We start from the raw sequence: 12,713 nt of genomic DNA, 5'->3' as shown, positions 1-12,713 counted from the left end.
TTTTTTTATCGGTAAAGTTGGGAAAAAATTGGCAGATTTTGCCAATCAGCCAATTTTCCCGGCAATGATGGGCACCGATAAAAAATCTGCGCATGAGCCGTGACCTGCAAGAAGAAGAAAAAGAAGAAGCAGAAGAAGAAAAGAAAGAAAAAGAAGCAGAAGAAGAAGAAGAAGCAGAAGAAAAAGAAGAAGAAGAAAAAGAAAGAAGAAAAAGCAGAAGAAGAAGAAAAAGAAGAAGAAAAAGAAAGAAGAAAAAGAAGAAGCAGAAGAAGAAAAAGAAGAAGAAAACATAGAAGAAGAAAAAGAAGAAAAAAAGGAGAATTCCAGTCCGCTATTATATTTTATATGAAAAGTCTTGCGGTTGCAACAATGTATCCATTTGTATCCAAATAAACACATCTGTATCTGAAATGGATACAAACGGATACATTGTTGCAACAGCAATACTTTTTCATATCAAATATAATAGCGGAGCTCTCTGCAGGGACAGAAGTAATTAAATGCAGGCCGTAGACGGGAGGAAAATCAGCCGATTTTTGTTTACTGTTGGTGGTAACGTTGGCCAATCGAACAACCGATTTTTCATTTTTTTTTTTTTTCTAAAAAAAATGGCCGGTTTTCAAACCGTCTACGGCCTGCATAAGTGTCATCTTTCACATGACTGTCATCTGCCTTTAAGTGTTCTCTATATTTTGTCTTTGCTCCTCCCTTTCCTTTGGTTTAGTTCATGTTGTATAGATAGCCCCACCCCTTTTCCCAGTAATGCATTTCAGCTTCTAGCCTCATGTCATGAAGCAGATCACATTATGATCCTTTGACCTATCCGATGTTCATTGTTGTAAGATTCTCTCAGTTTATGGAATAAACTTCACAAGATCTACAAGGTGTCGTCTGGATTGAGTCACTGCCTGTGATATTCAACTAAGATTGGAGTTATCGCTATCTCATCACAACTGGAAGTTACAGAGATCACACTTTCAATGCTTAGATTGGAGAGACAGAACAGCAAGTATTGAACACATCAATGTTTTTCTCAGTAAATATATTTCTAAAGGTGCTATTGACATGAAATGTTAATGTCGGTCACAACCCGTGCAATCCGTACATACAAAGAAACCAAAACAAATATGTTCAGAAATTAAGTTATGTGTAATAAGATGGAATGACGCCGGGAAAAAGTATTGAACACACTAGCTGAAATTTATTTAATACTTTGTAAAAAAACCTTTGTTGGTAACAGGGGCGGACTGACTATTTGGAAACTCGGGCCCGAGGGCCCGGGGTCAGTAGGGGACCCCATGAGATGCCCCTGGTACCTTTTTCATAGGCTTTTTTGAGTTTAGGCAAGGGCACAGGGGCCCCATGATCCCCTATTGCCCGGGGGCCCCATGAGTTGTCAGTCCGCCCCTGGTTGGTAATGATGGCTTCAAGATATGTGGAGGAACGAGTCGCATGCATTGCTCAGGTGCAGGGTCAGACTGACAACTCATGGGGCCCCCGGGCAATAGGGGATCATGGGGCCTCTGTGTCCTTGCCCAAACTCAAAAAAGCCTAAGAAGGGTACCAGGGGCATTTCATGGGGCCCCCTACTGACCCCGGGCCCTCGGGCAGTGCCCAAATTCCTAAATGGTCAGTCCGCCCCTGCTCATGTGTGATTGTGGCCCATTCTTCCACACACAGTCTTCAAATCTTGAAGGTTCCGTGGGCTTCTTCTATGAGCTCTGATCTTTAGTTCTTTCCACAGATTTTCTATTGGATTCAAGTCGTGTGATTGGCTGGGCCATTCTAGCAGCTTTATTTTCTTTCTTTGAAACCAACAGAGCGTTTCCTTGGCTTTGTGTTTGGGATCGTTGTCTTGCTGAAATGCCCGCCTTCATTTCATCATCAAAATTCGTTTCATCATCAAACTCCCACCTGAGCAATGCACACAACTAGTTTCTCCATACAGGAAGCCGTCATTACCAGCAAAGGATTTTGTATGAAGTATTAAATAGATTTCAGTTAGCGTGTTCAATACTTTTTCCCGGCGTCATTCCATGTTATTACACATAACTTCATTTCTGAACGTATTTTTTTGGTAGATGGCAGCAGATTTTCATCAAGGATGTCTTGGTCCATTTTTCCATTCATGCTTCTTTCAATGAAATGAAGTTTGCCAGTACCGTATGCTGGAAAACAGCCCCACACCATGATTTTCCCACCGCTATGTTTCACAGTTGGTATGGTGTTTTTGGGATGATGTGCAGTAACATTTGACCTCCATACATGATGTGTATTATGACATCCAAAGAGTTCAATTATGTTATAATCTGACCAGACTATATTCTCCCAGTATTTCACAGGCTTGCCTAAATGCTATGCAGCAAATATTAAACGAGCTTCAACATGCTTTTTCTTCAGCAATAGAGTCTTGCGTGATGACGTGCATACAGGCCATGGCGGTTGAGTGCATTACTTATTATTTTCTTTGAAACAATTATACCTGCTAATTCCAGGTCTTTCTGAAGCTCTTCACAAGTGGTCCTTGGCTCTTCTGATAATTCTTTTCACTCTTTCAGAAATCTGGCGAGAAGCACCTAGTCGTGGCCAGTGTATGGCCCCAACAGTGCTCACTGGAACATTCAGAAGTTTAGAAATCCTTCTGTAACCAATGCCATCAGTATGTTTTGCAACAATAAGGTTGAGAGAGCTATTTGCTTTTACCCATCATGAGATGTTTCTTGTGTGACACCTTGGTAATGAGGCAACCAGGGGCGGACTGACAACTTATGGGGCCCCTGTGTCCTTGCCCACACTCAAAGCATACCCAAAAAACCCTATAATAGGTACCAGGGGCATTTCATGGGGCCCCCTACTGACCCCGGGCCCTCGGGCAGAGCCCAAGTGCTCGAATGGTCAGTCCGCCCCTGGAGGCAACTATTTATAGGCCATCAGTTGAGACTGAACCAGCGGATATAAATTTGCACTGACAAGAGGCAGGATGGTTTTCTAATTACTGATAGATTTCAGCTGGTGTCTTGGCTATCCAGGCCTTTTTGCACTTCCCTTTCTTCATGTGTTCAATACTTTTTCCCGGCGTCATTCCATTTTATGACACATAACTTCATTTCTGAACGTATTTCTTTTGGTTTCTTTGTATATATGGATTGAACGGGTTGTTAAGATTGTAGTCAGAGTGGCAGGGTATAAGATCATAGCTGGAGAGGTGGTTCCTGTACAAGGGTGGACTGACCATTGGGGAACTCGGGCACTGCCCGAGGGCCCGGGGTCAGTAGGGGGCCCCATGAGATGTCCCTGGTACCTTTCATAGGCTTTTTTGGGTGTGATTTGAGTGTGGGCAAGGACATAGGGGCCCCATGAATCCTTATTGCCTTGGGGCCCCATGAGTTGTCAGTCCGCCCCTATTCCTGTATTTTCACTATTTTCCCACGCACAGTTCCTGGGCTCACGTCTTGTTAGCCATGCTGTCAGCACTGATACATTGTAACAGGATCTCAGCCAGAAAAATGAGAAGAATGAGGCGTGTCACACACAGAGCAACAGTGGGATGCACTAGGATGAAATAACATGCAGCTTGTTTATTTTGATGTTGTCTCTCGTTCAGGACACACTGGAGCATTCTGCATAGGAAAATCATTAAAAATTATTTTCTTTGAATTTGTAATCATTTTGCCACAAATATGAGACACTCACAACAGCTTTGTGTATATTTCTATGTGTCCAACGATCTGAAACTGTCCTTGAGAGACAGACACATCAATTCCAGTGTCCGGGGAATAGGCAAGGCTTGAATCGGAGATATCTACGCTCGTGAGTTTTAACCTACAGAAGGAGAAAGAAATTCATTCATTTTGTTTGTTTTAGAGACATTTTAATTTTAATAAATCATAATAAAAAAAAAAAAATCAACTGTGGATGTCTTTAACAATCTTGTATGCTGTCGGTTCCCTGATTGCTGCTCCCACTTTCCTGTTCTGGGGTGTCTCCTGCGCCCTGTGGGGTCCTGTGGACCCTGTCATGTTGCACACATGTACCTTATTATTGTAGGACTAGGGAACAGGGTGGTCATGTGACCATATTGCGTGTGAGCCAACATCCAACCAACCAATGTATGGCGGACATGAGTTGCGCATGGGACATATGTACTGATAACAGTCAGACGAGGGACAGCATTGCAGGCGTGATGACGTCATGTGACCACTAAAGAACACGCATCCCACCCTCCCCGACCAGAAGCTGAAGTAGGAGCATGGATCCATAAGGAGCGCCTGACAAGGAGATTACAGTTACAAAAAAATAACTGATGTTGTAAAATTTCCTTGGTTTAGGTCAAGGGTCACCAGACTTTTCAGAGCAAGGGCAAAATCATATATCTTACAAATATTCCTGGGCCGAAAAATATCCCCATTAGTGTCCTCATCAGATCCTCCTTACATCAGAGTCCTGAACTTACATGAGGGTTTCCATTAAAGACCCCCTTACATGAGGATCCCTATCAGAGACCCCTCCCCCTTACATCAGGGTCCCCCCCTTAAATCAGAGTCCACATCAGAGCTCCCCCTTACATCAGGGTCCACATCAGGGTCCCCCCTTACATGAGGGTCTACATCAGGGTCCCTCCTTACATCAGGGACCACATCATAAATCCTCCTTACATCAGGGTCCACATCAGAGATTCCCCTTACATCAGATTCACCTCTTACGTCAGGGTCCACATCAGAGTTCCCCCTTACATCAGAGCCCACACCAGAGTCCCCCCTTACATCAGGATCCACATCAGAGTTCCCCCTTACATCAGATTCTCCTTTTACATTATGGTCCACATCAGAGCTCCACCTTATACCAGGGCCCACACCAGAGTCCCCCCTTAAATCAGGATCCACAGCAGAGTTCCCCCTTAAATCAGGATCCACATCAGAGTTCCCCCGTAAATCAGGGTCCACATCAGAGTTCCCCCCTTACATCAGGGCCCACACCAGAGTCCATCCTTACATCAGGATCCACATCAGAGTTCCCCCTTACATTAAGGTCCACATCAGAGCTCCACCTTACAGCAGGGCCCACACCAGACCTCCCCCCCCCCCCTTACATCAGGATCCACATCAGATTTCCCCCTTACATTAGGGTCCACATCAGAGCTCCACCTTATACCAGGGCCTACATTGGAGTTCCCCCTTACATCAGATTCCCCTCTTACATTAGGATCCACATCAGAGTTCCCCCTTAAATCAGGATCCATATCAGAGTTCCCCTTAAGTCAGGGTCCACATCAGAGTTCCCCCCTTACATCAGGATCCACATCAAAGTTCCCCCTTAAATTAGGGTCCACATCAGAGCTCCGCCTTACACCAGGGCCCACACCAGAGTTCCCCCTTACATCAGGGCCCACACCAGAGTTCCCCCTTACATCAGGGTCCACATCAGAGTTCCCCCTTAAATCAGGGCCCACATCAGAGTTCCGCCTTACATCAGATTCCCCTCTTACATTAGGGTCCACATCAGAGTTCCCCCTTACATTAGGGTCCACATCAGAGCTCCGCCTTACACCAGGGCCCACACCAGAGTTCCTCCTTACATCAGGGCCCACACCAGAGTTCCCCCTTACATCAGGGTCCACATCCGAGTCCCCCCTAAATCAGGGCCCACATCAGAGTTCCGCCTTACATCAGATTTCCCTCTTACATTAGGGTCCACATCAGAGTTCCCCCTTAAATCAGGATCCACATCAGAGTTCCCTTTTACATTAGGGTCTACATCAGAGCTCCCCCTTACACCAGGGCCCACACCAGCGTCCCCCCTTACATCAGGATCCACATCAGAGCTCCACCTTACCCCAGGGCCCACACCAGGGGGACTAAAACGGAGACCACAGGCAGCCTCTGCCTACCTCAATCCTCAATCTGTGCACATTATGCCTCTGACCCTAGCTGTGGACCAGAAAAAAATCTTGCAGCGGGCTTGATCTGGCCCGCGGGCCGTCGTTTGGAGACCTCTGGTTTAGGTGCATCCTTTAATATGTATAAAGAAGGAGGGTTCAGATCTACATTAAACTTTGTGACGCCACAGGAAATGTGCAACAACGTATTTGGTTTGAGAGGTTGGGATTTGATAGTTTCACGTGTTCGGGTTATTTTTAATTTTTCTTTTTTTTAGCGATACACACGAATAAGATCAGCTTGACTTGGAGCTGTGCGATTTAAAGGTTGTTCCTTCCCGGGCCCTTGTCATGGATGTCTCGGACTTACTCTGTGACGTGGTACTTTACACGTCCTATCACTGAAACAGAGACGGACCCCTTAACGTCGGGGATGTCGACATTCGGCAATTGCTTTTGCAGTTCCTCCAGCCCCACTGTCCAACCTACGAATGAAAAATGATGTGTTAACCATCAGAGCCAGTGAGCCCATCCGGAGATTGGCACCACAAAGAGTACTGGAGAATATTACTACAAAACCCTTCATAATGCTACACTAACGGAGCGTCCTTCTCTTAGGTACTCCCCCACCCAACCGCAGGACTTCACTAATAAGTGTGCGAGCCGGTCCCATTAGCTAGTCTAGATCTATCCACTCGCACTTCCTCTTGTTCCATCAGAACAGGAACTACGGGCCATGCTCCCCAATCTTTCTTCTTTCTTTTTTTCTTTTGTTCTTCTTTTTCTGTTGGTTTGATTTATCATCAATCATGCATTCTCAGGCCCATTCACATCTGTGTGTAGCAGTAAATGGCTTTCCTGCTCACTGCTTTGGTTTGCACGTTTTTCACGCGTTGACTCCATGGTCGGATCTAGAAGGGTGCTGGGGTGGGATATGCCCCCCCAGATTTTAGTTGTGCCCCCCCCAAAGTGCATGACTGAGAACACTGTCACTAGCACAATCACACCGTCAGCCCTAACCTGCCACTATACTACACTAACCTGCCACTATACTACACTAACCTGCCACTATACTACACTAACCTGCCACTATACTACCCTAACCTGCCGCTATACTACCCTAACCTGCCGCTATACTACCCTAACCTGCCGCTATACTACACTAACCTGCCGCTATACTGCCCTAACCTGCCGCTATACTGCCCTAACCTGCCACTATACTACACTAACCTGCCACTATACTACCCTAACCTGCCACTATACTACACTAACCTGCCACTATACTACCCTAACCTGCCGCTATACTACCCTAACCTGCCGCTATACTACACTAACCTGCCGCTATACTACCCTAACCTGCCGCTATACTACACTAACCTGCCACTATACAACACTAACCTGCCACTATACTACACTAACCTGCCGCTATACTGCCCTAACCTGCCACTATACTACACTAACCTGCCACTATACTACACTAACCTGCCACTATACTACACTAACCTGCCACTATACTACACTAACCTGCCGCTATACTACCCTAACCTGCCCCTATACTACACTAACCTGCCACTATACTACACTAACCTGCCACTATACAACACTAACCTGCCACTATACTACACTAACCTGCCACTATACTACACTAACCTGCCGCTATACTGCCCTAACCTGCCACTATACTACACTAACCTGCCACTATACTGCCCTAACCTGCCGCTATACTACCCTAACCTGCCACTATACTACACTAACCTGCCACTATACTACACTAACCTGCCACTATACTACCCTAACCTGCCGCTATACTACCCTAACCTGCCACTATACTACACTAACCTGCCACTATACTACACTAACCTGCCACTATACTACACTAACCTGCCACTATACTACACTAACCTGCCGCTATACTGCCCTAACCTGCCACTATACTACCCTAACCTGCCACTATACAACACTAACCTGCCGCTATACTACCCTAACCTGCCACTATACTACACTAACCTGCCACTATACTACACTAACCTGCCACTATACTACACTAACCTGCCACTATACTACCCTAACCTGCCGCTATACTACCCTAACCTGCCGCTATACTACCCTAACCTGCCCCTATACTACACTAACCTACCGCTATACTGCCCTAACCTGCCGCTATACTACACTAACCTACCGCTATACTGCCCTAACCTGCCCCTATACTACACTAACCTGCCGCTATACTACACTAACCTGCCGCTATACTACCCTAACCTGCCGCTATACTACACTAACCTGCCGCTATACTACCCTAACCTGCCGCTATACTACCCTAACCTGCCACTATACTGCCCTAACCTGCCGCTATACTACCCTAACTTGCCACTATACTACCCTAACCTGCCACTATACTGCCCTAACCTGCCACTATACTACCCTAACCTTCCACTATACTACACTAACCTGCCACTATACTACACTAACCTGCCACTATACTACACTAACCTGCCGCTATACTACACTAACCTGCCGCTATACTACCCTAACCTTCCACTATACTGCCCTAACCTGCCGCTATACTACACTAACCTGCCGCTATACTACCCTAACCTGCCGCTATACTACCCTAACCTGACACTATACTACCCTAACCTGCCACTATACTGCCCTAACCTGCCACTATACTGCCCTAACCTGCCACTATACTACCCTAACCTTCCGCTATACTGCCCTAACCTGCCGCTATACTACCCTAACCTGCCGCTATACTACACTAACCTGCCGCTATACTACACTAACCTGCCGCTATACTACACTAACCTGCCGCTATACTACACTAACCTGCCGCTATACTACCCTAACCTGCCGCTATACTACACTAACCTGCCACTATACTACACTAACCTGCCGCTATACTACACTAACCTGCCGCTATACTACACTAACCTGCCGCTATACTACCCTAACCTGCCGCTATACTACACTAACCTGCCGCTATACTACCCTAACCTGCCGCTATACTATCCTAACCTGCCGCTATACTACACTAACCTGCCGCTATACTACACTAACCTGCCGCTATACTACCCTAACCTTCCGCTATACTGCCCTAACCTGCCGCTATACTACACTAACCTGACACTATACTGCCCTAACCTGCCACTGTACTACCCTAACCTGCCGCTATACTGCCCTAACCCGCCACTATACTGCCCTAACCTGTCACTATACTACACTAACCTGCCACTATACTGCCCTAACCTGCCACTATACTGCCCTAACCTGCCACTATACTACCCTAACCTGCCCCTATACTACACTAACCTGCCACTATACTACCCTAACCTGCCACTATACTGCCCTAACCTGCCACTATACTACCCTAACCTGCCGCTATACTGCCCTAACCTGCCGCTATACTACACTAACCTTCCACTATACTACACTAACCTGCCACTATACTACCCTAACCTGCCGCTATACTACAGTAACCCGCCACTATACTGCCCTAACCTGCCGCTATACTGCCCTAATCTGACACTAAGGCGCCCGAGTCTGACAATATACTGTCCTTGCCTGACATTTGGTCTTACGCGGTCATGCGATTTTTGTGACTGGGGTCGGTGATGTCATACCCATCGGAACACCTTTCATTCTAGCCTGGCCCTGTATTGTTCTCCAAACATTGGAGACACTCAAGAATGCCCAGGAATCCTGATTGGATTGGGTGTAATGTATGAATGGACAGTGAACATGCCATAAATCACACAATGTATGAGTCAAGCAAATGAAAATCCAGCCAAACAGCAGCTTTCCTGATTGGACCATTGCCGCTCCGCCAACCCCGATCACTCACCGTACTGTAGACCCTTCAGGGTGAGCCTTCCTACAACGCCTGGGTCCAACTTCTTGGCCTCTAACAGGTGGAAAGTCATTATCAAAATCAGGATCGCCTTCATTATCTGGAAGAAAGGTACATGAGCCAATCAGAGGAGGGCTCACCAGTTTTAGGTACATGAGCCAATCAGAGGAGGGCTCACCAGTTTTAGGTACATGAGCCAATTAGAGGAGGGCTGACCAGTTATAGGTACATGAGCAAATCAGAGGACGGCTAACCAGTTTTAGGTACATGAGCCAATCAGAGGAGGGCTCAACAGTTTTAGGTACATGAGCCAATTAGAGGAGGGCTGACCAGTTATAGGTACATGAGCCAATCAGAGGAGGGCTGACCAGTTTTAGGTACATGAGCCAATCAGAGGACGGCTAACCAGTTTTAGGCACATGAGCCAATTAGAGGAGGGCTCAACAGTTTTAGGTACATGAACCAATCAGAGGAGGGCTGACCAGTTTTAGGTACATGAGCCAATCAGAGGAGGGCTGACCAGTTTTAGGTACATGAACCAATCAGAGGAGGGCTCAACAGTTTTAGGTACATGAGCCAATCAGAGGAGGGCTGACCAGTTTTAGGTACATGAGCCAATCAGAGGAGGGCTGACCAGTTTTAGGTACATGAGCCAATCAGAGGAGGGCTGACCAGTTTTAGGTACATGAGCCAATCAGAGGAGGGCTGACGAGTTTTAGGTACATGAGCCAATCAGAGGAGGGCTGACCAGTTTTTGGTGAATGCCGTAGAGTTTCTCCAGTATAACCTTTCTTAGTGGTGGATGAAGCGGTGAGGGGTTCGAACCTTGTTCTAGTTTTCTAGATAGATTTCTATCTGTGGCCCCATCATGGAAATTTTATCTCACTTCCTGTCTCAGTGACCACCCTCTCACTGGGACAGGAAGTGAGAAAAGGTCATCGCAACAGGTCGCAGACAGCAAAAGTTCTTACTCCCCTCCACTCCATCCAACACAAAAGATTAGAATATATCTCAATTCACATTTCAAACCCTTGATAGGTTCTTTTATCTTTTGTGAACCCTATGGGTGAAATCCTTGTGCTGAGTTTCCGGGTCTGTACGCCGGCTGTGCCCATTATGAGGGGTTCCCACCATCCCTGTGCTGAGTTCCCGGGTCTGTACACCCGCTGTGCCCATTATGAGGGGTTCCCGCCATCCCTGTGCTGAGTTCCCGGGTCTGTACACCCGCTGTGCCCATTATGAGGGGTTCCCACCATCCCTGTGCTGAGTTCCCGGGTCTGTACGCCCGCGGTGCCCATTATGAGGGGTTCCCACCATCCCTGTGCTGAGTTTCCGAGTCTGTACACCCGCTGTGCCCATTATGAGGGGTTCCCACCATCCCTGTGCTGAGTTCCCGGGTCTGTACACCCGCTGTGCCCATTATGAGGGGTTCCCACCATCCCTGTGCTGAGATCTGCCAATGGAGCATCTGCGATGATGTCACATTTGAACGGATTGACACTTTAAACTCAGTAGTGTGTTCCAACATCTCTCTATACAATGACCCTCATCCACCAAATCGAATTGCATCGCGGGGAGCTGACCATCGATCGATGCGTATGTAGAGACAAAACATTTTGGGGATCAACAGAAATGTTGTGGAGACTTCTATTTACCAACAAGAGAAATCTCCAAGAAGAGTTCCGTAGGATTGCTCACCAACCTTTGCACTCTTGCTGGAAATCAGAGACAACCGGAAAGATCGATAATTATGCGAATATATGACACCTACCGGGCACCGTCTCTCCTCGTCCAATCGGGTGGCACAGATTCGTCTCGGAGATCTCTCCATGTTCGCAGTGAGGTTGTAGTCTGCATTCCGTAGTCTGGGTGAAGGTTTATACAAAACTAAAAGAAGGAAGTAAACTGGGAGGAGTTTGAGTCAGCAAAACCATCGTGCAAAAATATTGACACGAATAATTACATTGTTACCTTGTGACTTCACTTCACCACAAGAGAACAAATAATAATCGAAGTCTGCTAAGATCTGAAACAATGTGCCAGAAACATCACATAACATGTAAAGACATACTCTGCCCCGAGCAACATCACCAATCTGGTCTCCAAATATCACCCAAACCATCCTCTCCGCACCTCCTGCTCTCTAGCTCCCTTGTCTCCTCCTCCTATGATCATCTCCAGGACTTCTCCAGAGCCTCCCTATCATCTGGAACTCTCTACCCCAACCTGTCCAAATATTGCCTACTCTGCCCCGAGCTACATCACCAATCTGGTCTCCAAATATCACCCAAACCATCCTCTCCGCACCTCCTGCTCTCTAGCTCCCTTGTCTCCTCCTCCTATGATCATCTCCAGGACTTCTCCAGAGCCTCCCCCATCCTCTGGAACTCTCTACCCCAACCTGTCCAAATATTGCCTACTCTGCCCCGAGCTACATCACCAATCTGGTCTCCAAATATCACCCAAACCGCCCTCTCCGCACCTCCGGCTCTCTAGATCCCGTGTCTTCTCCACTCATGCTCGTCTCCAGGACTTCTCCAGAGCCTCCCACATCCTCTGGAACTCTCTACCCCAACCTGTCCTACTATGGCCTACTCTGCCCCGAGCTACATCACCAATCTGGACTCCAAATATCGCCCAAACCATCCTCTCCACACCTCCTGCTCTCTAGCTCCCTTGTCTTCTCCACTCACCTCCAGGAGTTCTCCAGAGCCTCCCCCATCCTCTGGAACTCTCTACCCCAACCTGTCCGACTATCGCTTACTCTGCCCCAAGCTACATCACTAATCTGGTCTCCAAATATCGCCCAAACTGTTCTCTTCGCACCTCCTGCTCTTTAGCTCCCTTGTCTCCTCCTCCCATGCTCATCTCCGGAGCCTCCCCCATCCTCTGGAACTCTCTACCCCAACCTGTCCGACTATCGCCTACTCTGCCCACTTTTAGGCGATCTCTGAAAACCGATCTCTTCAGGGAAGCCTATCCTGCCTTCAG

The 12,713-nt window shown here is 47.2% G+C and overlaps 1 protein-coding gene across 1 annotated transcript in view; it reads right to left on the bottom strand.

The window, feature by feature from the left end:
* LOC149438145 (bactericidal permeability-increasing protein-like) overlaps positions 1–11,596 on the bottom strand; it is a 42,971-nt gene extending 31,375 nt beyond the window's left edge. The window contains exons 1-4 of the mRNA XM_089660217.1: positions 11,494–11,596; positions 9,717–9,822; positions 6,246–6,360; positions 3,694–3,822 (exon numbers count right to left, since the gene is read on the bottom strand). Coding sequence (XP_089516343.1) covers positions 3,694–3,822; positions 6,246–6,360; positions 9,717–9,822; positions 11,494–11,553 — 410 coding nt within the window. The 5' untranslated portion in view covers positions 11,554–11,596. The remainder of the gene's footprint in view (positions 1–3,693; positions 3,823–6,245; positions 6,361–9,716; positions 9,823–11,493) is intronic.
* Positions 11,597–12,713: the final 1,117 nt, after the last annotated feature.

This window comes from Staurois parvus, unplaced genomic scaffold (assembly GCF_062004578.1).
Source record: "Staurois parvus isolate SC_StPar_1 unplaced genomic scaffold, SC_StPar_1.0 ptg001214l, whole genome shotgun sequence".
Lineage (NCBI taxonomy): Eukaryota > Metazoa > Chordata > Amphibia > Anura > Ranidae > Staurois > Staurois parvus.
Note: the sequence above shows the minus strand (reverse complement) of the source record. Positions and strands in the feature narration are given on the sequence as shown.